This window comes from Protopterus annectens, chromosome 13.part0, assembly GCF_019279795.1.
Source record: "Protopterus annectens isolate FY-2018-M chromosome 13.part0, PAN1.0, whole genome shotgun sequence".
NCBI lineage: Eukaryota > Metazoa > Chordata > Ceratodontiformes > Protopteridae > Protopterus > Protopterus annectens.
Window position 1 is genome coordinate 964,929,092 of NC_056747.1, and position 20,740 is coordinate 964,949,831.

The 20,740-nt window shown below is 40.9% G+C and overlaps 2 protein-coding genes across 2 annotated transcripts; both read right to left on the reverse strand.

Annotated features, from left to right (window-relative positions):
- Positions 1-1,888: 1,888 nt before the first annotated feature.
- LOC122788378 (heat shock protein 30-like) lies at positions 1,889-3,019 on the reverse strand. Its single transcript, XM_044055454.1, has one exon. It carries the CDS (start codon positions 2,913-2,915, stop codon positions 2,244-2,246), a length of 672 nt encoding a protein of 223 aa, XP_043911389.1. The 5' UTR covers positions 2,916-3,019; the 3' UTR covers positions 1,889-2,243.
- A 13,006-nt stretch (positions 3,020-16,025) lies between these two features.
- LOC122788380 (heat shock protein 30-like) lies at positions 16,026-17,146 on the reverse strand. Its single transcript, XM_044055455.1, has one exon. It carries the CDS (start codon positions 17,053-17,055, stop codon positions 16,384-16,386), a length of 672 nt encoding a protein of 223 aa, XP_043911390.1. The 5' UTR covers positions 17,056-17,146; the 3' UTR covers positions 16,026-16,383.
- Between the last annotated feature and the right edge of the window lie 3,594 nt (positions 17,147-20,740).

The following is a 20,740-nucleotide window of genomic DNA, read 5'->3' on the forward strand; positions in this document are numbered from 1 at the left end:
CTCACCTGGTCCCTGCTCTTCCAAGCTGTAGTCATACCAAATAATTCGTACATTTCAAGTTATGACAAGGAGAGTGAGTTTAGTGAAATATTTTTAAAACATGTCATATTAATGCTAGAACCTTGGTCTTTGGTATTTTGCACATTCAAACTAACTCAAATTCTGTTCATATACAATTAAGTTACGTCTGTTCCACATAATATATCCTCAATACCTGGTGTACAAAGTCTGCTTAACCAGTATCAGACTGGAAGCACCTAAAATGATACGTAATGCTAAAGATCTCATGTAGGTTTTTTAATTTGCTCTCTCGTCAATGACATGTAGATAGCTGAAAGTGGTGCATGTCTGTATGTATGTACATGTCTGCATCCTGCAGTGGAGTATCCTGTCCAGAAATGGTTCATAAGTTCACTATTACCAGTGTTCAGAACTTGAGGTCATCAAGGAGTACTGACTCCCTGATGTTGTACCAATATTTCTCATTGCTTCCACTATGAGTGGATGAAAAAAAAATGCACAAAGGATTACAATCCCCAAACTACGTTTGCTGAAAAATGCTGCCATAAAACCCAATTTTAAGTGTTTTGGGCAGGGAGCAAGACCCCTATACCCCCAAATTTTGGGCGCAAGCCCCACATACCCCTGAACATATATATAACAATTCCACTGTCTCACCAACTCAAAGAAGAAGGAAATTCCCTCAAAAGAGCATTACTTCTGGCACAACATGTTGACAGCGATTTCCGATGGATTGAACCTTAAGAAACTGAAGCTTGAGTGTTCAGTCTTCATCCTCCAGTAGGTTACCCTTTCTCATCACTTACACATCTATTGAGTAAGTATTTAAACTCCTCCAAATTTTTGCATACCTAACATGGTAATTTATTGCATAACTTGCTTGTGTGGCTATAAACTAGACAAGTAAAAGGGACTGGCATAAGTTGCTTATTGACTATTACATGTGAGTTCTTTTTGCATGTGTAGTCGTATGATAGAATCATCTTAACACAATAATTTCTTAAATATCTTAGTGGTTTAAGCTGATTCAAGCACAACATTGTCAGCAAAATTTCAGATTTTATAACTTTATTCTACCTTACTCCGATTTCTAGCCATGATTGTCTCTGCCCACTTGAAGTACTACATAGGATGAAGAGGGTTTCAGAGAATGAAGGCTTGAATAAATTATCTGAATGGTATGAAACTGTGCAAAGCATAGAAATAATGCTGTTAATGCAGTTTAATAAACTTAAGCCTTTATCTGCTTACCTCAAACTCAGAAACGTTATTTTATGATGTGTTTTTGGCTGTGATCACACACACTGCTACTGGTTTGCCGTTCTGTGTCTGACATGAAGGTGAATTCTTGCTACCGATATTTTACAACCAGTGAGAAATTCTCTGTTCATAAATGTGTGTCCCACCTGACTCTGCATACCATGTTATAGTACCATTTTATTGCCTGACCCTTTTATTTTTCTCTAGTTTCACGTACGCCAATTTATGAGACTATAGTGTAACAAATAATCTTTTTTTTTATGATAAACCACCTCCTAAATGAATGTGTGACTCATAGGTGACAAGTTCATGACAATTACTTTAAATCTGATGACAGTTCATTTCCAGACTTATGATTTGTGTCAGTAAATGCATCTCTGCATGGGGGTGGGGGGCTACTTTTTAACGTTAGTCATAGTTAAATTTTACACGGCGTGTCACATTTTCATGCCCCAGCTTTGTTTACCCAGACTAGTACATTCTTTTACATGTCTATTCCCAGTCCAGATTCATTTTTTTAACACCAAAGTATATAACCTAAATGACAATTAATACTTATTTTCAACTGATCAATTTGAGAAATGAAAGAAATGAAAACTTGTGCAAGTATAACATACTAACTCATTTATTTAAAAAAATATATGATGGAAGAAAAACAAATAAAATCAAATAATATCCAAGGGCATTGTTGCATATTTAAAGAAATAAAAAATATGAAGACATATTAAAGCAATTTCATGTCAAGCAGTTTGTAGTAAAACAGAACAGTTGTAAGTTCATCTTACTAAAAGTAGACATTGCTAAACTGAACTTTTACTTACTGACATTTCTGTATCATGGGAATATTTGAAAACAACCATATGTTCATAAAAGCATGAGGCAGCAATTTAATAACAGTTCAAACAAACAGTAACATGGTTTAAGTATAGGTCATTAAAAAAGAACTGTCTGTCTTTGTACAGCTAAGCAGTCTGCTTAGCTGCAACCTTATTTCCCTCTTCTGAAGCTGTTTCTTGCTTCTTTTTATTGTCTGTATCATCTGCATTCTCATTTTCATGTCCCTTTCCACTTCTTATGTCCTTGCTAATAGAGATGGGAATGTCTCTGCCTGTCACAGCTGGTAAGGACAATTGTGGGGCTTCAATGACAAGCTGGCCTTCACGGGATAACAAACAAGTTACCTTTTCAGAATTTACATTCTCTGGTAACAGGACTTCCTTCTTAAACTGACTGCATCTATAAGAGAAAATTGTCTCGCCGTCTTCGCTTTTGTCCTCATGTTTTCCTTCCACTGTGACTTTTCTTCCAGCTACTTTCACAGTCAGTTCTTCTGGGGAAAACCGCTTAACATCTAGAGACAGTGAGAAGCCATTCTCCTTGTTTTGTTTTCTGTTGTCTTTATCCGTTTCCCTTCTGGCTTGTAATTTGTCTGTAGAAGATTTTCTTTTCCCCAGGACATCATCAGACAGCTGCTGACAGATTTCATTCATAATGTTCATTGTTCGCCTCATTTGATGCATGTCCCTTTCCAGCTGTTCAAAGGCACTCCGTCCGAATGGCCACAGTACGAGTTCAGGCTCCTGTGAAGTATGCAGAGGTCTGAAAGAAGCATGAAAAGCTGGAGTCAGCAGCATTGTGTGTCTGTTCACTATCTCTCCGTTCTGCTGTCTGCTTCAGTTATATTCACAGATTTACTGTCACAGTGAGCTGAGTACAGTAGACTTTATATGTGCTGTTTGCATTCCACGCACTTCCTGAATATTCATTGCTTTACCAGATTCAGCTGTGAGTGTGGAGAATGAATATATTATGCAAATAAGGTGCTGTGGAACCCACCCTCTTAATAGAACTCTGGCAGCTGCTGGAAAGTCACCATCACAAAAGTAGAACAAGCTAGTGAATGAGTTGCAGCCTAAATAAAGCAGTGACATCATTTAATAGGTAGTGTTATAGTATTTTTGATGCATAGGGTATGAGACATTAGGTAAATTTGTGACTGCTGACAAACTATATTCTTGTCATTCAAAGTGTAAACCAGCATAGCTTTAAGTACTTCTTACATTAAAATCAGTTATATGCTGTTTGCCTAGTTTTTGTGAATAAGCCGCGGTGGTGCAGCGGTAGCGTTGTCGCCTCACAGCAAGCGGTTCTCCCGTTCAATTCTCGGCTGGAGCACCTTCTGTGTGGAGTCTGCATGTCCTCCCCGTGGTCGAGTAGCGTTCGAAAGACATGCGTGAATGGGCGTGCCTTCATTGAAGGTTGGGTGTCGAGCTGGCACCTCAGCACCGTAAAAATCTACTGCCAAACATTAGCAGACCGGAGTTCTGCTGTGGCGACCCTTAACTGGGAAAATCCGAAAGAAAAACAACAACAGCATGCAAGGAAATGGAATATACTCATGTTTGCACTTGGTTACCACACTGTAAAGGAAGACTCAAAAGCCATCAGGTAGTTGTTGTTGTGTATTTCGGCTTTTCCTGGTTAGGGGTCACCACAGTGAAACTCAGGTCCGCTAATGATTGTCAGTAGATTTTTACATGCCGAGTTACCGGCCCTGACGCACAACCTTCAACGAAGGTACGCCCATTCACGCATGTCTCCACACAGAAGACGATCTAGCTGAGAATCGAACAGGACAACATCTTACTGTGAGGCGACAATGCTACCGCAGTGAATGTGCCAATTGTTTTTATTTATTTATTAAATATAACAGTTTAATATTTCTGAAATACATTTTCATATGGAAATTTTAGTGAAAATATTATGTTACAAATGAAATAATTCTGTCTTACATCACTGCGGTGGTGGTGCTGTGGTAGCGTTGTTGCCTCACAGTAAGACATTGTCCTGTTCAGTTCTCAGCTGGAGCATCTTCTGTGTGGAGACATGCGTGAATGGGTGTGCCTTCATTGAAGGTTGTGCGTCAGGGCTGGCAACTCGGCACGTAAAAATCTACTGCCAATCATTAGCAGACCGGAGATCCGCTGTGGCGACCCCTAACCGGGAAAAGTCGAAAGACACAACAACAACTGCTGACCTGGGATGGCAGTGAAGCACAGCAAATCCACTACTCTGTTGCCTTGCAGTGTTCTGCCCTCTGGACTTAAGTTATTCCCTAGGTTGCTTGCTGTGAGGAGTTTTTCATTTGGGCCAGATTAATAAACCTACCCTGATGTGTCCACAGCTGTGTACACATTGCAGTAGGTTTTCAGTATTCAGTATGCACCCCTACATTGTGCTGCATGGTCCACCAAAACAAAGACATACAGCACTGGGAAGTGCTGGCCCCATGGTCGTGCAGAATGCTAGTGATGTATTCAGGTGGAGAGGCATATGGTTCCATAGAACTGCCCTCAGGAAGTACCTGGCTGTATAGATCAGCACAGACATCCCCAGCACATCATGATAGCAAACACAGCTAAGAGGCCTTGTTGAAGCGTGAACACAAATGTGGTGTTGAGGAACCACTAGATGCCAGGGCTTAGTGTAAAAATACCATAATGGTACCAACAGCAAAACAGAAATTGTAGTGAGGGGAACCACTGATCTCCAGGGAGAATAGCAATGTAAAAGGGCAGTTCCAGCACCACTGCTACAATGGGTACAGGGGGTGTAGGGAATTGACGCAATACACTGCTGTATCAGCACCACTGCTGCAATGGGTACAGGAGGTGTAGGAAATTCACACACTACAGTATTGTACCAGCACCACTGCTGCAACGGGTACAGGGAGTGTAGGGAATTGACACAATACAGTGCTGTATCAGCACCACTGCTACAATGGGTACAGGAGGTGTAGGAAATTCACACACTACGGTATTGCACCAGCACCACTGCTGCAACGGGTACAGGGGGTGTAGGGAATTGACACAATACAGTGCTGTACCCACACCAGTGTTAGTACTGGGAATGTGGGATGGGGGAATATACACTCTTCAATGTTCTACCGGCACCGGCATTACTACAGGGACAGAGTGATACAGTGGACACTAGGGATTGTACCCCAAAGCACAGAACAACAGGATGGAGATGGGGGTACACTGTACATACTCTTAAGTGCACTAGACCATTAAGAGTGGTCAGCACAGAACAACGGCAGGATCCACAAACTGTATTGAAACATGTTCAACAACTTTATTTAGATAAAAAAATAAAGTCCAAATGATACAGTTGACTGTTTTAAAGACCTTTTGGGGGTGTGTAGTGGGACTTGCTCCCCTGCAAAAATTAATGTATAGGATTGTTGCATAATTTGTTGTGTTACTACTTTGGAGTGCAGCATTTTGCAGTTTTAGGTGGTCTGGTGGAGATTAATCCTGTGTTGATTAGGCAAAGTGAGGTTAATCACCGTGGCAGCAGTAATTGTGTTACAGCTTTCAAAGCTGTAAAACACTTAGCACTCCTACATTTTTTGTAGTTAATGTGAGCAGGTTTAGCTCCATGCACTGCAACAAATTATGACTGGGGTCTTTATGATAATAAACCCCCTTCTTATGTGGTCTGGACATGGATATCAAGATTCATGTCTTGAACTTCATTCTTGAGGTGAATTTCTTGACATCTGTGAGTTGAAGAAACAACAGGCTGGTTTTGATGGGAAGCCCAGTCATAATTTTATATGTCTGTGTTAGATAATTTGTTAGCTACGAGCATTTCCTTTCCCATAATGTGCAATATGTTTATTGAGGAAACAAACAATTCTCTACCATCCCCCCCCCCCCCAACAAAGACATCACCCTTGAGTTGCTGTTCTCTACTTTCAAAACTTTGCTTTGTTGCTAAGCAGCAGCCATGGGAAAGACCTGAATTGGTAAGGGGCAAAAATATATATTTTTTCAGGACCTAATTCTGACATCACCAAATATAAACTCATTTTTCAGGTAGAATAAAATGTAACTGTTTTAACTGTTATTAAATTTTAGTTTTTGTCTCTGAGTTGCATAGGTATATAAATGCTGCTGAAATAAACTTGTTCCCCACGTTCGAAGTTCTGAACTTTGTTTAATCATGTGCTGTTTTTCCCAAAATCTGACAACTTCTGCCAGGGGCATAATATATTTAAAGTGTGCGTTCATTCTAAGTCCAACATATCATGGACTTAGTGGATGTAACTAGCCTCTTTATCTTAATTCCTGGACACCCGCAGTTTATGATATCCTACTACAGTGAGTCTTCCAGTGTTTCTGGAGAAAGATAGTGGGTTCCTGTAGTTGGCATCGACTCAAAGAAAGGGGACAAGGTGAGCTAAACATTTGTTTTACACCTATTTCTTTTTGTCTGAGGTTGTTTGATTTAGAGTTTGTATATATCGATATTGTAGTATGTGGGGGGTTGCCCCCACATTGGGGTACATAGTAGGACTGCTGTCCTGTAAAAATTAATGTTATGAGTGTTGTGTGACTTGCCATGTGTTGCTTCTTTTAGAGTACAAAATTTTGCAGTTTTACATACCCTGGTGATGATTAATCATGTGTCAGTTAAAAAAATGTGGATCCCTTAATTTCATTAAGCATGACTTCAGTACAGAGTGAGAGAGAGAGAGAGAAGGTGATTATAGGTCCTTAGTCTAAGATTGAGTGAAGTCATATTACATAATGGGCCATCAGATAACAGTCCCCACAAGAACTTGTCAGATAAGTTTAATTTATTTTCATATCTGGGTAAATAGGGTCATTGTGTAGCAAGAGGGATATATGCACTTTTATTTTACTATGTCTTTTGCTACCGTTACCTATAAAAACTCCAGAGTGGACCAAGGATGGCGAAGATATAGGAATGTCTGCCAAGAAAAGTGCAGAGAGTGATGATATATGGGAGGAATTCCAAGGGTTGGTAAGGTCACAGAGGTTTTCAAATGTGTAAGGAAGATGTCAGTGATTGCTATATTACAGTTGTGAGGGCAGTAAAAGAAGGAAGTTCAGACAATTTGTTGATGATACTAAAGTAGGAAGGATTAGGCTCAGAAGTCAATGCCATGAAAATGATCTGGATATAGTTATCACAGAAAAGTTAACCCACCAGGAGCAATTTGTGGGGTTGCTAGGGCAAACAAAGTATTGGCCAGTACTGCCAGGGAAGTAGATTCATGGTACACTAATGCCATATTTAGGATACTGATAGGGCCTTTTAGGGAACAGCAAACAGCATATGCTGAAAGGATTCAAAGAAGGTCAACAGAAGAGGTAAGGGAATTAAAAGTCTCATCTTCTGGGAATGGTTACATAAGCTGGGGTAAACTTAAGAAAAAAAATGAAATATATAATAAATTAAGCTAACTGTTATATCTTGCTAACCTTCAACGACTGGTGAGTTTGTGGTAATCATCTTTAATTAAAAGCAATTTTAATTAAAAAAGTTAAATATATAATAAATAATGCTTACTGTCATGTCTTGCTTCACAGTTTTTTGGCTGCTTGTTCATTTGTGCCTTTTGATCTCTTTATGTGTCCCCTGTCCACTGTTACATTTTTGGTCATACAATAGCTTTTTTCTCATAATTGGGTTGCCTTTTGATTTGGTATTAGTTTTGTGATTGGTATGTACGCATGGTTTGGTTTATTTGTGTTTGAGTGGCTTCTTGCATACTGACATAGTATGCAATCACTCAGTTTGTTGATTAGCTCTGTTTGTTACCCCTTCTGCTTTTGATACTGTCTGTCATGAAAAAATGCTAACTAAACTCTCCTCTTCTCTTTGTCTTGGCCTAACTCAGCCTGCACTTCCTCGGTTCTATATTTATCCAACCAACAAGCAGCAGTGTGTAAAATGGCAACATGACTTTTCTCCTTCTCACCAGTTTCTGTCAGTGTACCCCAAAGATCCATTATTGTCCCAGTTCTAGTTTATCAATGACCTATACACTGCATCCATTCCCATCTTCTGTTGTACAATACGTTGACGACTTCACCTTGTATGTTCAGCCAAATCCCTATCTTCACTTTAAGAAATAACCCAACACGCATTCTTAGCTATTGAAAGCTGGCTTGGCAACTCTCATCTCCTTTTAAACCCTAAGAAAACAACATTAATATTATTCTTTTCCAAACACCTAGCTAAAGAAAAACAGGTTTTTCACTATTACCTCAGCGGAAAAGACGCAAATTAAACTGTTTTCATATTCCAAGCTAATAGGTGTCATCAGGTGTCACACCTGAAATTTAACCACCACATTCTGCTGGCAAACCAAGAAAAAAAACACCATAAACTAGGATCACTTTACAGGACAAAAAACAAAAACTTACCACACACACACACACACACACACACACACACACACACACACACACACGCGCGCGCGCACACACACCATGAGGACAAAAACAGCAACAGCCTGTCTTTTACCTACCTTACTGTATGCCTCCCTAGTGCTTGTTAACCTTAGCACTAATAAAGCCTCAAAGATAGGGCAATGCCCCAACAAGGTGGCTGAATTCACTGCAAATCCACTATACAGAGTGTACCACTGCATGACACTTAGGCCATTACATTGGTTAGAATTATCCCATGCCCTCACATACACTCAACTAATAATAACTCACAAAATAATCCACTGCCCAGAAAAGTGGCCATGCCTAGAAAACATTATCCATCTATACTACCCTAATAGAATTCTGTGGTTAATCGACAGGAATCTACTGACCGTATCCAAATCGATCAACAAAACCGGAGAGTCCCTGTACTCCAACTGCTTATGTAAAAAATGAAATAATATTCCACTCTGCTTCAGAGAAATAAATAGCCAAATAGCTTTGATATGCAAACTCATAAAACATTTCGTACACACATGCCTCTGCACATGTGCACCCCCTCGATAAACAGAATCCTTCCACACTGCTTCCTATCCCACTGTTTATTTATCACAGACTCGACTTTCCTGCATAACTTACTGGATAATCCCATAAGCCTCTCTAAGCATTATACTCTACTCTACTCTACTCCACTATACTATACTATACTACACTATACTACACTATACTATACTATACTATATTATACTATACTATACTATACTATACTATACTATACTATACTATACTACACTATGCTCTTACAGCTTCTACTTCTTCATCCCTTGCTTACATAATCACCCTTCTTCCTGCACCTTGCAATTAATGTTTTCTTTATCTCACCTTCACACATTTAAATACTTCTCAGCTTTCTTAGCCCTCCTAAAACTATGCTGCATCTTGTTGTCATGAACCTAATATAATATTGCAAATATATCAGAGCATATACTGTCTAGCACATATTGTAATAATTATTTTTTTTGTTCTGTACCTTATTTGTGTACCATTTCTTTGATTCACTATAAAATATTTTGCAAAATGGCTCTCTACTTTTTAGTTGCACTGAATCTTTACTATAATTTCATTGTTTGATTATGTAATATTTTGTAAAGTGTCTCTTCTTTGTATTTTTTAATTATATTGAGCAGAACTGAAATTTTGCAGAGCTTTTCCTCCTGTACCTTCACTGTAAAGGGGTTTTGGATGCCAAGTCTGAAACAAAACACGTGCAACACATATCTCACAAAGCCAGTGTGCCGAACAGTCACAGCCCTTAAGGCTAAACAACACACCTGATACACTTGTAATAGGTGACTCTATCATCAGGCACACTAACGTCCCGCTCACCAGGCTGAACAAGGAGAAGGTCACGGTGAGCAGCCTGTCTGGCGCTAGGATCCGCCACATAACACAAGCACTCAGGTCACTCCAAGGCAATTACAAATATGACTCAGTCATTGTCCATGCTGGTGTGAATGACCTGAGACGTACCTCCCTGGACTACATGAAAAGAGACATAGAGGAGCTCTCTGAGCATGTAGCCCAGGCTGGTATGACCCTGACCTTGAGTAGCATCTTACCCTCACCAAGAATGATGCCACAATATGAAGACAAGATGATCAATTTCAACAACTGGCTTAAGTATTGGTGTCATTCAAAGGGGATCCAATGCCTGTCAGCTTGGGATGATATGCACGACATGCCACGATGCTTTGCTAGGGACGGCTTGCACCTGTCTCCCCTGGGCTTTCGGATATTGGCAAAGGCTCTTGCTACCCCCATAGTGCCTTTTTTAGGCAAGGCTCAAAAGACAAACCCACCTCCATAGGTATCACAAGGGATAAGAAACTAAGAGTAATGCTACTCAACGCTAGAAGTCTAAACCTCAAGATGCACGCACTCGAAACTCTCCTTAGCATGGAGAACATCGATATCTGTGCAGTAAGAGAAACCTGGTTCAGGACTCCCGAGAGCACCCCAGCACTACCAGGTTATACCTCATACCATGCTTTTCGGCCCCAAAACTTGGACCGAACCACAAAAGGAGGGGGAGTATCGATATTCATCAAAGATACCCACACCTCTAGGTTGGTGGCAAAGCACGAAGCATCAGAGACTATCCATGTGCAACTAACAGTGGGTAAAACTGCCTTCCAGTTTATAGCCTGCTACAGACCACCCTCCCAAACCCAGGAACCCCACTCGGCCTTCCTGAGAACACTGGAAAATATGAAGGTCTCTCTGAACACCATTATATTGGGTGACTTTAACTACCCAAACATAGATTGGGAGCATTACTCTAGCTCCAACACCCTTGCCCAAAGGTTCCTAGAATTCATAAACTCAAATGCTATGGAACAACTTGTTACCACTCCCACAAGAGGGGAAAACATACTGGACCTGATCATCACCAACATGGGGACTCTATGCTCCAGACCAGAAGTGTATCCCTCACTGGTAAGATCAGACCATAAACTGATCTCACTGGATATTCACATCCCGACCCCACCCCCTGCCCAGAAAACCACAGTGAAAAACTTCTCTAAAGCAAATTTCACACTCCTCAAAACCGAGGTGGAATCCTTCAAAGCCCCCGGGCCTGTTGAAAATACGGCCCAGACCACAGAATCCTTTATAAATGCATTCTATGAACACCTTCAGGAATGCATGGATCATGCAATCCCAAATAAAACCAAGACCCAATCCTCCAAAGGCAGACGACCTGTCTGGTGCACCCCAGCCATAAACAAACTATACAATAGTAGGAGGAAGCTACTACATGATAGAGCAAAATCCCAAAAAGGGAAGGCATCTCTGATCAGTATTAGCAAAAAACTAAGGGCACTCATAAAATCGTCAAAGGCCAGCTTCGAGAGAAAAATTGCACAGGACACTAAAGATAATCACAAGGCTTTCTTTAGTTATGTTAGGAACCTGGGTGGGAATTCCCAGATATGCTCAGAATTAGTCCAAAATGACAAAAAATACACTGATCCCACAGACATTGCCAACATCCTAGATGACAGGTTCAGCGCAAACTTCTCCCCCTCCCCACCAAAAGGGCAAATATCTATCCCAGCAGAGTGCTGCCCCCCCCGACATCTCAGATGCTCAGGTGGGAGCCGCCCTCTCCAAAGCAAAAACACAGCATCAATGGGACCAGGCGGTGTCCCAGGCTGCGTCCTACATGAACTCCAAGAAGAGCTAAACCCAAACATAAAACTACTGTTCAATCTCAGCCTTACTACAGGATATGTACCTAAAGAGTGGCGTACAGCAACAGTGGTCCCTCTCCACAAAGGTGGTGCCTCAACGGACCCTGGAAACTATCGCCCCATAAGCCTGACTAGCTTGGTCTGCAAAGCTATGGAAAGGATCATCATGGACCTCATAAATAAAGATATTGGGGACCTACAGACACTGGATCCTACCCAGTTTGGCTTTGTTAAGGGCAGATCCTGCCTCTTAAACCTGGTTGACTTCTTTGAAACAGTCAACAAGGCCATTGAAGGGAAGGTGGTCCACACAGCCTATCTGGACCTCGCAAAAGCCTTCGATACAATACCCCACTCAGGCATTATAGATAAGCTCACCAGCTTAAATATAAACCCCTATGTCACTAGATGGGTTGCAAACTGGCTCAAGGACAGAACCCACATGGTTAGAATTGCTGGAGCCATGTCAGACTCCAAACCAGTTACAAGTGGCGTCCCACAAGGCTCAGTCCTGGGACCTCTCTTGTTCGGTATATATTTCTCGGAGGTACAGGCCAACACGGAAGGACTGTGGCTGACCAAGTTCACAGATGACTGCAAACTGGGCGCCATAATCGACTCTCCAGCCGACACAAGCATCCTCCAAAAGGGCCTCATAGAAACAGACAACTGGTGCCAGAGCCATGGCCTCAAGCTAAACGCCAAAAGTGTATAGTCATCCCCTTTGGCAAAAACAAAGTGCCCACAAATTACCACATAGGTGGTAATCCATTAAGTACAGAAGAAGTAATTAGGGACCTGGGGACCCAAGTTGATAGCAATCTCTCATTTGACAACCACGTGGCCAAAGTGGTTAGAAAAACATTTTATATAGCCCACCTAATCATGAAGACATTCACATCTAGATCAGGGGAGGTCATCGTGCCTCTTTACTCATCCCTCATCAGGCCCATAATTGAGTACAATGCCATTCTTGTGATGTACCTTACCAGACACCTGCAGCAACTGGAAAGACCCCAAAAGTACCTCACCAAGAGGATCAAAGGGCTCAAACAGATGCCATATGCTGACTGGTTAAAGAAACTCCAGCTCTACTCAGTGGCATACCGCCTGCTCAGAGGCGATCTGTGCCTGATGTATAAAGCCATGTCCAACCCTGAATTTATGGAATGCTGCACCTCAGAAAATCCAAATCCTATCGAGCTACGCACACAAGAGACTTGAACCTCAGCACTGAAATAAATAGGACATGGTGAAGGGACAGATTCATAACCCAGAGGTTCCCTTGACTCTGGAATAAAATCTCAGTCCAGGTTAGGCAGAGTCCCTCATTGACTCTTTTCAAGAGGAATCTTGATGAGTGCATGGGAGATCGTAGGTTTACCCCGGGTATCACTTCTGTGTCACTGTTAGACAGAGGCACAGTATACTAACCTCGAAAAAGGGCTTAGCAAAATTAATTTAAAATGGGTGGCGAAAGCCAAACACACTCTGGCTAGGCTTATAAATGCCCTAGGGCAGATAGCCTAGTATGAACCTATGAACCTATGAACCTATAATATTTATTCGGGTTAATACACTATAGCAGCACGGATTTTTTTTTCTGTAATATAATATACTGTTGGTCACTGAATAGTTAAACAAGCCTTGAATATGCACTGGGATAATTTACTGGAAAACAAAAAAGTAAACCAAGTTGTCAGAAAGTCACCAATAGGTATATTTAAAAAAAAATTAATATAGCTTCTGTTTTTCGTATAGAGTGTAGCGTGCCAGGGATACATAGCCCTGTCAGCATTATACATGGTGGTCACATATGTAGATAGAGCAAACATACCAGTGCAGTAACACATTACACATACAATCCACATTTTTTCTGTAGTTACAACACTTCATATGTGTCTTTCTACTTGTCAGTGTACTTTTATATAGGAGTAAATGTACAGCCGTTTAGGAAGCAGCTTCTGTTTCTAAACTGTGGACCTTAAAATGTCAAGGTACATAAAACCAAACAGATAACACAAAAAGCGAAAGCCTAAATTGAAGAAAACACCACAGAATATAGGAAAATTACACATCAAAAAGAAAATTTGGAAAGTTTTTGTAGTGAGCTAATCTTCCCTGTGTTACATCAGTTATCCTTTGCAGATGCTGGGCAATTGTCTTTGAATAATTGTCAGCTTCAAACTGTTTGTGAGGGTGTCTGGTGCCTTCTTTACCCTCTGTTTTAAATTAGGCAGGGGTTAAGGGTGTGCCAGCCTCTTTCACAAATTTGATTAGCCATTTTTTGATAGCTGTCATAACCCTTCATAATCCCAAACTCACCAGGTCCCTGCTCTTCCAAGCTGTAGTCATACCAAATAATTCGTACATTTCAAGTTATGACAAGGAGAGTGAGTTTAGTGAAATATTTTTAAAACATGTCTTATTAATGCTAGAACCTTGTTCATGGGTATATTGCACATTCAAACTAACTCAAGTTCTGTTCATGTGCAATCAAGTTATGTCTGTTCCACATAATATATCATCAATACCTGGTAGTGTACAAAGTCTGCTTAACCAGTATCATGTTGGAAGCACCTAAAAGGATACTTAATGTTGGAGATCTGATCTAGGTTTGTCAGTTTGCCTTCTCATTTTCTCCTGCATCCAATGACATGCAGATAGCCAAAACTGGTAGTTTTTAAATTTCCCTCAGGGCTGCGTGGGCCCATGCACACGTGTGTATGTATGTGTCTGCATCCTGCAGTGGAATAGTATCTTGTCCAGAAATGGTTTATAAGTTCACTATTACCAGTGTTCAGAACTTGAGGTCATCAAATAGTACTGACTCCCTGATGTTGTACCAATATTTCGCATTGCTTCCACTATGAGAGGATGAAAAAAATGCACCAAGGATTAGAATCCCTAAACTACATTCGCTGAAAAATGCTGCCATAAAACCCAATTGTGTTTTGTGCAGAGGGCAAGACCCCTGTACCCCCCAATTTGGGGGACAAGCCCCACATACCCCTGAACTTATATATACCAACTCCACTGTCTCACAAACTCAAAGGAGGAAATTACCCCAAAAAGTAATTACTTCTGGCCAACTTGCTGACAGTGATTTCCGATGCATTGAACCTTGAAAAATTGAAGCTCGAGTGTTCAGTCTTCATCTTCCAGTAGGTTACCCTTTTTCATCACCTAAGTATCTATCAAGTAAGTGTTTAAACTCCTCCAAATTTTTTTCATACCTACAATGATAATTTATTGCATAACTTGCTTGCTTGACTATAAACTAGACAAGTAAAAGGGACTGGCATAACTTGCTTATTGACTATTACATGTGAGCTCCTTTTGCATGTGTAGATGTATGGTAGAATCATCTTAACACAAGGATTTCTTAAATATCTTAGTGGTTTAATCAGATTCAAGCCCAACATTGTCAGCAAAATTTCAGCTTTTATAACTTTATTCTACCTTACTCCTATTTCTAGCCATGATTGTCTCTGCCCACTTGCAGTACTACATAGGATGAAGAGGGTTTCAGAGAATGAAGGCTTGAATAAATTATCTGAATGGTATGAAACTGTGCAAAGCATAGAAAAAATGCTGTTAATGCAGTTTAATAAACTTAAGCCTTTATCTGCTTACCTCAAACACAGGAACGTTATTTTATGATGTGTTTTTGGCTGTGATCACACTGCTAGTGGTTTACCGTTCTGTGTCTGACATGAAGGTGAATTCTTGCTACTGATATTTTATAACCAGTGAGAAATTCTATATGTCTGTTCATAAATGTGTGACCCACCTGACTCTGCATACCATGTTATAGTACCATTTTATTGCCTGACCCTTTTATTTTTCTCTAGTTTCAAACACACCAATTTCTGAGTCTACACTGTAACAAATATTTTTTTTTTATTACAAACCACCTCCTGAATGTATGTCACAATGACTCATAGGTGACAAGTTCATGACAATTAGTTTAAATCTGACAACAGTTCATTTCCAGACACATGATTTGAGTCAGTTAATGCATGTCTGCATGGATGGGATATTTTGTGCTCTTAGTCCTGGTTACATTTTATACGGTGTGTTCATTTTCATGCCACAACTTTGTTTACCCACTCTATTGCATTCTTTTACATGTCTGTTCCCAGTCCGGATTCAGTTTTTAACACTAAAGTATATAACCTAAACGACAGTTAACAATTACTTTCAACTGATCATTTTGAGAAATGAAAGAAATGAAAACTTGTGCAAGTATAACATACCAGCTCATTTATTTAAAAAAATATATGATGGAAGAAAAACAAATAAAATGAAATAATATCCAAGGGCATTGTTGCAAATTTAAAGCAATAAAAAAATGAAGACATAAAAGCAATTTCATGTCAGGCAGTTTGTAGTAAAACACAAAAGTTGTAAGTTCATCGTACTAAAAGTAGACATTGTTAAACTGAACTTTTACTTACTGACATTTCTGTATCATGGGAATATTTGAAAACAACCATATGTTCATAAAAGCATGAGGCAGCAATTTAATAACAGTTCAAACAAACAGTAACATGGTTTAAGTATAGGTCATTAAAAAAGAACTGTCCGTCTTTGTACAGCTAAGCAGTCTGGTTAGCTGCAACCTTATTTCCCTCTTCTAAAGCTGTTTCTTGCTTCTTTTTATTGTCTGTATCATCTGCATTCTCATTTTCATGTCCCTTTCCACTTCTTATGTCCTTGCTAATAGAGATGGGAATGTCTCTGCCTGTCACAGCTGGTAAGGACAATTGTGGGGCTTCAATGACAAGCTGGCCTTCACGGGATAACAAACAAGTTACCTTTTCAGAATTTACATTCTCTGGTAACAGGACTTCTTTCTTAAACTGACTGCATCTATAAGAGAAAATTGTCTCGCCGTCTTCGCTTTTGTCCTCATGTTTTCCTTCCACTGTGACTTTTCTTCCAGCTACTTTCACAGTCAGTTCTTCTGGGGAAAACCGCTTAACATCTAGAGACAGTGAGAAGCCATTCTCCTTGTTTTGTTTTCTGTTGTCTTTATCCGTTTCCCTTCTGGCTTGTAATTTGTCTGTAGAAGATTTTCTTTTCCCCAGGACATCATCAGACAGCTGCTGACAGATCTCATTCATAACGTTCATTGTTCGCCTCATTTGATGCATGTCCCTTTCCAGCTGTTCAAAGGCACTCCGCCCGAATGGCCACAGTACGAGTTCAGGCTCCTGTGAAGTATGCAGAGGTCTGAAAGAAGCATGAAAAGCTGGAGTCAGCAGCATTGTGTGTCTGTTCACTATCTCTCCGTTCTGCTTTCTGCTTCAGTTATATTCACAGATTTACTGTCACAGTGAGTTGAGTACAGCAGACTTTATATGTGCTGTTTGCATTCCAGGCACTTCCTGAATATTCATTGCTTTACCAGATTCAGCTGTGAGGGTGGAGAATGAATATATTATGCAAATGAGTTGCTGTGGAACCCACCCTCATATCATGTTCCATAGAACTCTGGCAGCTGCTGGAAAGTTCCAACTTCACAAAAGCAGAACAAGATAGTGAATTAGCTGCAGCCTAAATAAAGCAGTGACATAATTTAAAAGGTAGTGTTAAAGTGTTTTTCACACATAAGCTATGAGACATTGGGTGAATCTGTGACTGCTGACAAACTATATTCTTGTCATTCAAAGTGTGAAGCAACATAGCTTTATGTACTTCTTACATTAAAAATCAGTTATGTACTGTTTAAGCAATAACCAACGATGTGGTGTGGTATATTGAAGATTTACCTATGGCTGGTGTGATTTAATTATGAGGGCGAAGCCTGAGTGATTAAACAAAGGCAACCGTGGGTAAATCTTCAATATATCACAACCACAGAGTCGGTTATTGCTATTATATAATGACATTATTTAAGAAAAAAAAAATACTTACTTTTCTTAAATAATGTCTTTGTATAATGGCGGATTGCTGTTCTTCCACCGGTTGTGATATACTGCAGCTGCATTTTGATGTACTGCGCATGCGTATGGGACTTATATTCCCACGCATACCCAGTACATCAAGGCTTTGAAATGGAAGCAATGGAGAAAAGAAAGTCTCCGTTGCTCTGTTTTCTGTCTTTTTTTTTTTTTATTGTAAAAAAAAAAAAAAAAAAAAAAAAAAAAGGTTTTGGGGCAGTTTATACCAATGGAAAAGTCCGGGCAACCGGACCTTTTTCCATTGGTATATTGTGGGATTTACAACGGGCATGCTGGTTGGGCTGGCAAATCAGCGTGCACGTTTTTGAATATTAATAGGGAGACATAGTATAATTGCATAGTTTTCACATTATACATGCAAGGAAATTGAATATACCCATGTTTGCTCTTAGAAAGTACACTATAAAGGAAGACTCAAAAGCCATCAGGTAGTGAATGTGCCAGTTGGTTTTATTTATTTATTAAATATAACAGTTTAATATTTCTGAAATACATTTTCATAAGGAAAATTTTAGTGAAAATATTATGTTACAAATGAAATTATTCTGTCTTACACTGTTGATCTGGGATGGCAGTGAAGTACAGCAAATCCACTACTCTGTTGCCTTGCAGTGTTTTGCCCTTTGGACTTATATATTCCCTACGTTGCTTGCTGTGTTGAGTTTTTCATTTGGACCAAATGAATAAACTTACCCTGATGTGTCCACAGCTGTGTACACATTGCAGTAGGTTTTCAGTACTCAGTATGCACCCTACACTGTGCTGCATGGTCCACCAACACAAAGACATGCAGCACTGCAAGTGCTGGCCCCATGGCCATGCAGAATGCTAGTGATGCATTCAGGTGGAGAGGCATATGGTTCTGTAGAACTGCCGTCAGGACGTGCCTGACTGTGTAGATCAGCACAGACATCCCCACCACATCATGATAGCAAACACAGCCAAGAGGCCATGTTTACGCGTGAACACAAATGTGGTGTTGAGGAACCACTAGACACCAGGGCTTAGTGTAAAAATACCATAATGGCACCAACAGCAAAATGAGGATTGTGGTGACTGAACTACAGGACTCCAGTGAGAATAGCAATGTAAAATGGCAGTACCAGCACTACTGCTGCAACAGCTACAGGGGGTGTGGGGAACTGACAAAATATAGTGCTGTACCTGCACCACTGCTACAACAGGTACAGGGGGTGTAGGGAACTGACAAAATACAGTGCTGTACCAGAATCACTGTTACAATGGGTACAGGGGATGTAGGGAATTGACACAGTAGAGTGCTGTACCAGTACCACTGCTACAATGGGTACAGGGGGTGTAGGGAATTGACACTACAGTGCTGTACCAGCACCACTGCTACAACAGGTACAGGGGGTGTAGGGAATTGACACTACAGTGCTGTACCAGCACCACTGCTACAACTGGCACAGGGGGTGTAAGGAACTGACAATATAGTGCTGTACCAGTACCACTGCTACAACAGGTACAGGGGGTGTAGGGAATTGACACTACAGTGCTGCACCAGTACCACTGCTACAACAGGTACAGGGGGTGTAAGGAATTGACACTACAGTGCTGCACCAGTACCACTGCTACAACAGGTACAGGGGGTGTAAGGAATTGACACTACAGTGCTGCACCAGTACCACTGCTACAAGGGTACAGCTGTTGTAGGGAATTGACACAATACAGTGCTGTACCAGCACCACTGTAGTGTGTCAATTCCCTGCACTCCCTGTAGGGAATTAACACACTACAGTGCCGTACCATCACCACTGCTTCAACAGATACAGGGGGGGGAAGGAATTGACACTACAGTGCTGTGCCAGCACCACTGCTACAACAGGTACAGGGGGTGTAGGGAATTGACACTACAGTGCTGTACCAGCACCACTGCTACAACAGGTACAGGGGGTGTAGGGAATTGACACAATACAGTGCTGTATCAGCACCACTGCTACAACAGGTATAGGGGGTGTTGGGAATTGACACAATACAGTGCTGTATCAGCACCACTGCTACAACAGGTATAGGGGGTGTAGGGAATTGACACAATACAGTGCTGTACCAGTACCACTGCTGCAATGGGTACAGGGGCTGTAGGTAATTGACACACTACAGTGCTGTACCAGCACCACTGCTACAACAGGTACAGGGGGTGTAGGGAATTGACACTACAGTGCTGTGCCAGTACCACTGCTAAAACAGGTACAGGGGGTGTAGGGAATTGACACAATACAGTGCTGTACCAGTACCACTGCTACAACAGATACAGAGGGTGTACGGAATTGACACTAGAGTGCTGTACCAGTACCACTGCTACAACAGGTACAGGGGGTGTAGGGAATTGACACAATACAGTGCTGTACCAGTACCACTGCTGCAACGGGTACAGGGGCTGTAGGTAATTGACACACTACAGTGCTGTACCAGCACCACTGCTACAACAGGTAGAGGGAGTTTAGGAAATTTACACACGACAGTGCTGTATCAGCACCACTGCTACAACAGGTATAGGGGGTGTATGGAATTGACACAATACAGTGCTGTACCAGCATCACTGTTACAACAGGTACAGGGGGTGTAGGGAATTGACACACTATAGTGCCATACCAGCACCAGTGTTAGTACTGGGACTGTGGGATGTGGGAATATGCACTCTTCAGTGCTTTATAGTCACCAATGTCACTAATGGGACAGAGAGATGCAGTGGACACCAGGGAGTGCACCGTGGGCACAGAACAACAGGATGGAAATGAGGGGGTACACTGTACATACTGTTAAGTGCACTACAGCATTAGCAGTGGTCAGCACTGACCAATGGCAGGATCCAGAAAGTGTATTGAAACATGTTCAATAACTTTATTTAGATAAAAATAAAAATAAAGTCCAAATGAAACAGTTGACTGTTTTAAAGCCCTTTGAGGGTGTGGTGGGACTTGCTTCCCTGCAAAAATTAAAGTTTAGGAGTGTTGTATAATTTGCTGTG

What these genes read in the sequence shown, in the direction of transcription:
- LOC122788380 (XM_044055455.1), bottom strand. Translation starts at nt 17,055, where the DNA reads ATGCTGCTGACTCCAGCTTTTCATGCTTCTTTCAGACCTCTGCATACT.
- LOC122788378 (XM_044055454.1), bottom strand. Translation starts at nt 2,915, where the DNA reads ATGCTGCTGACTCCAGCTTTTCATGCTTCTTTCAGACCTCTGCATACT.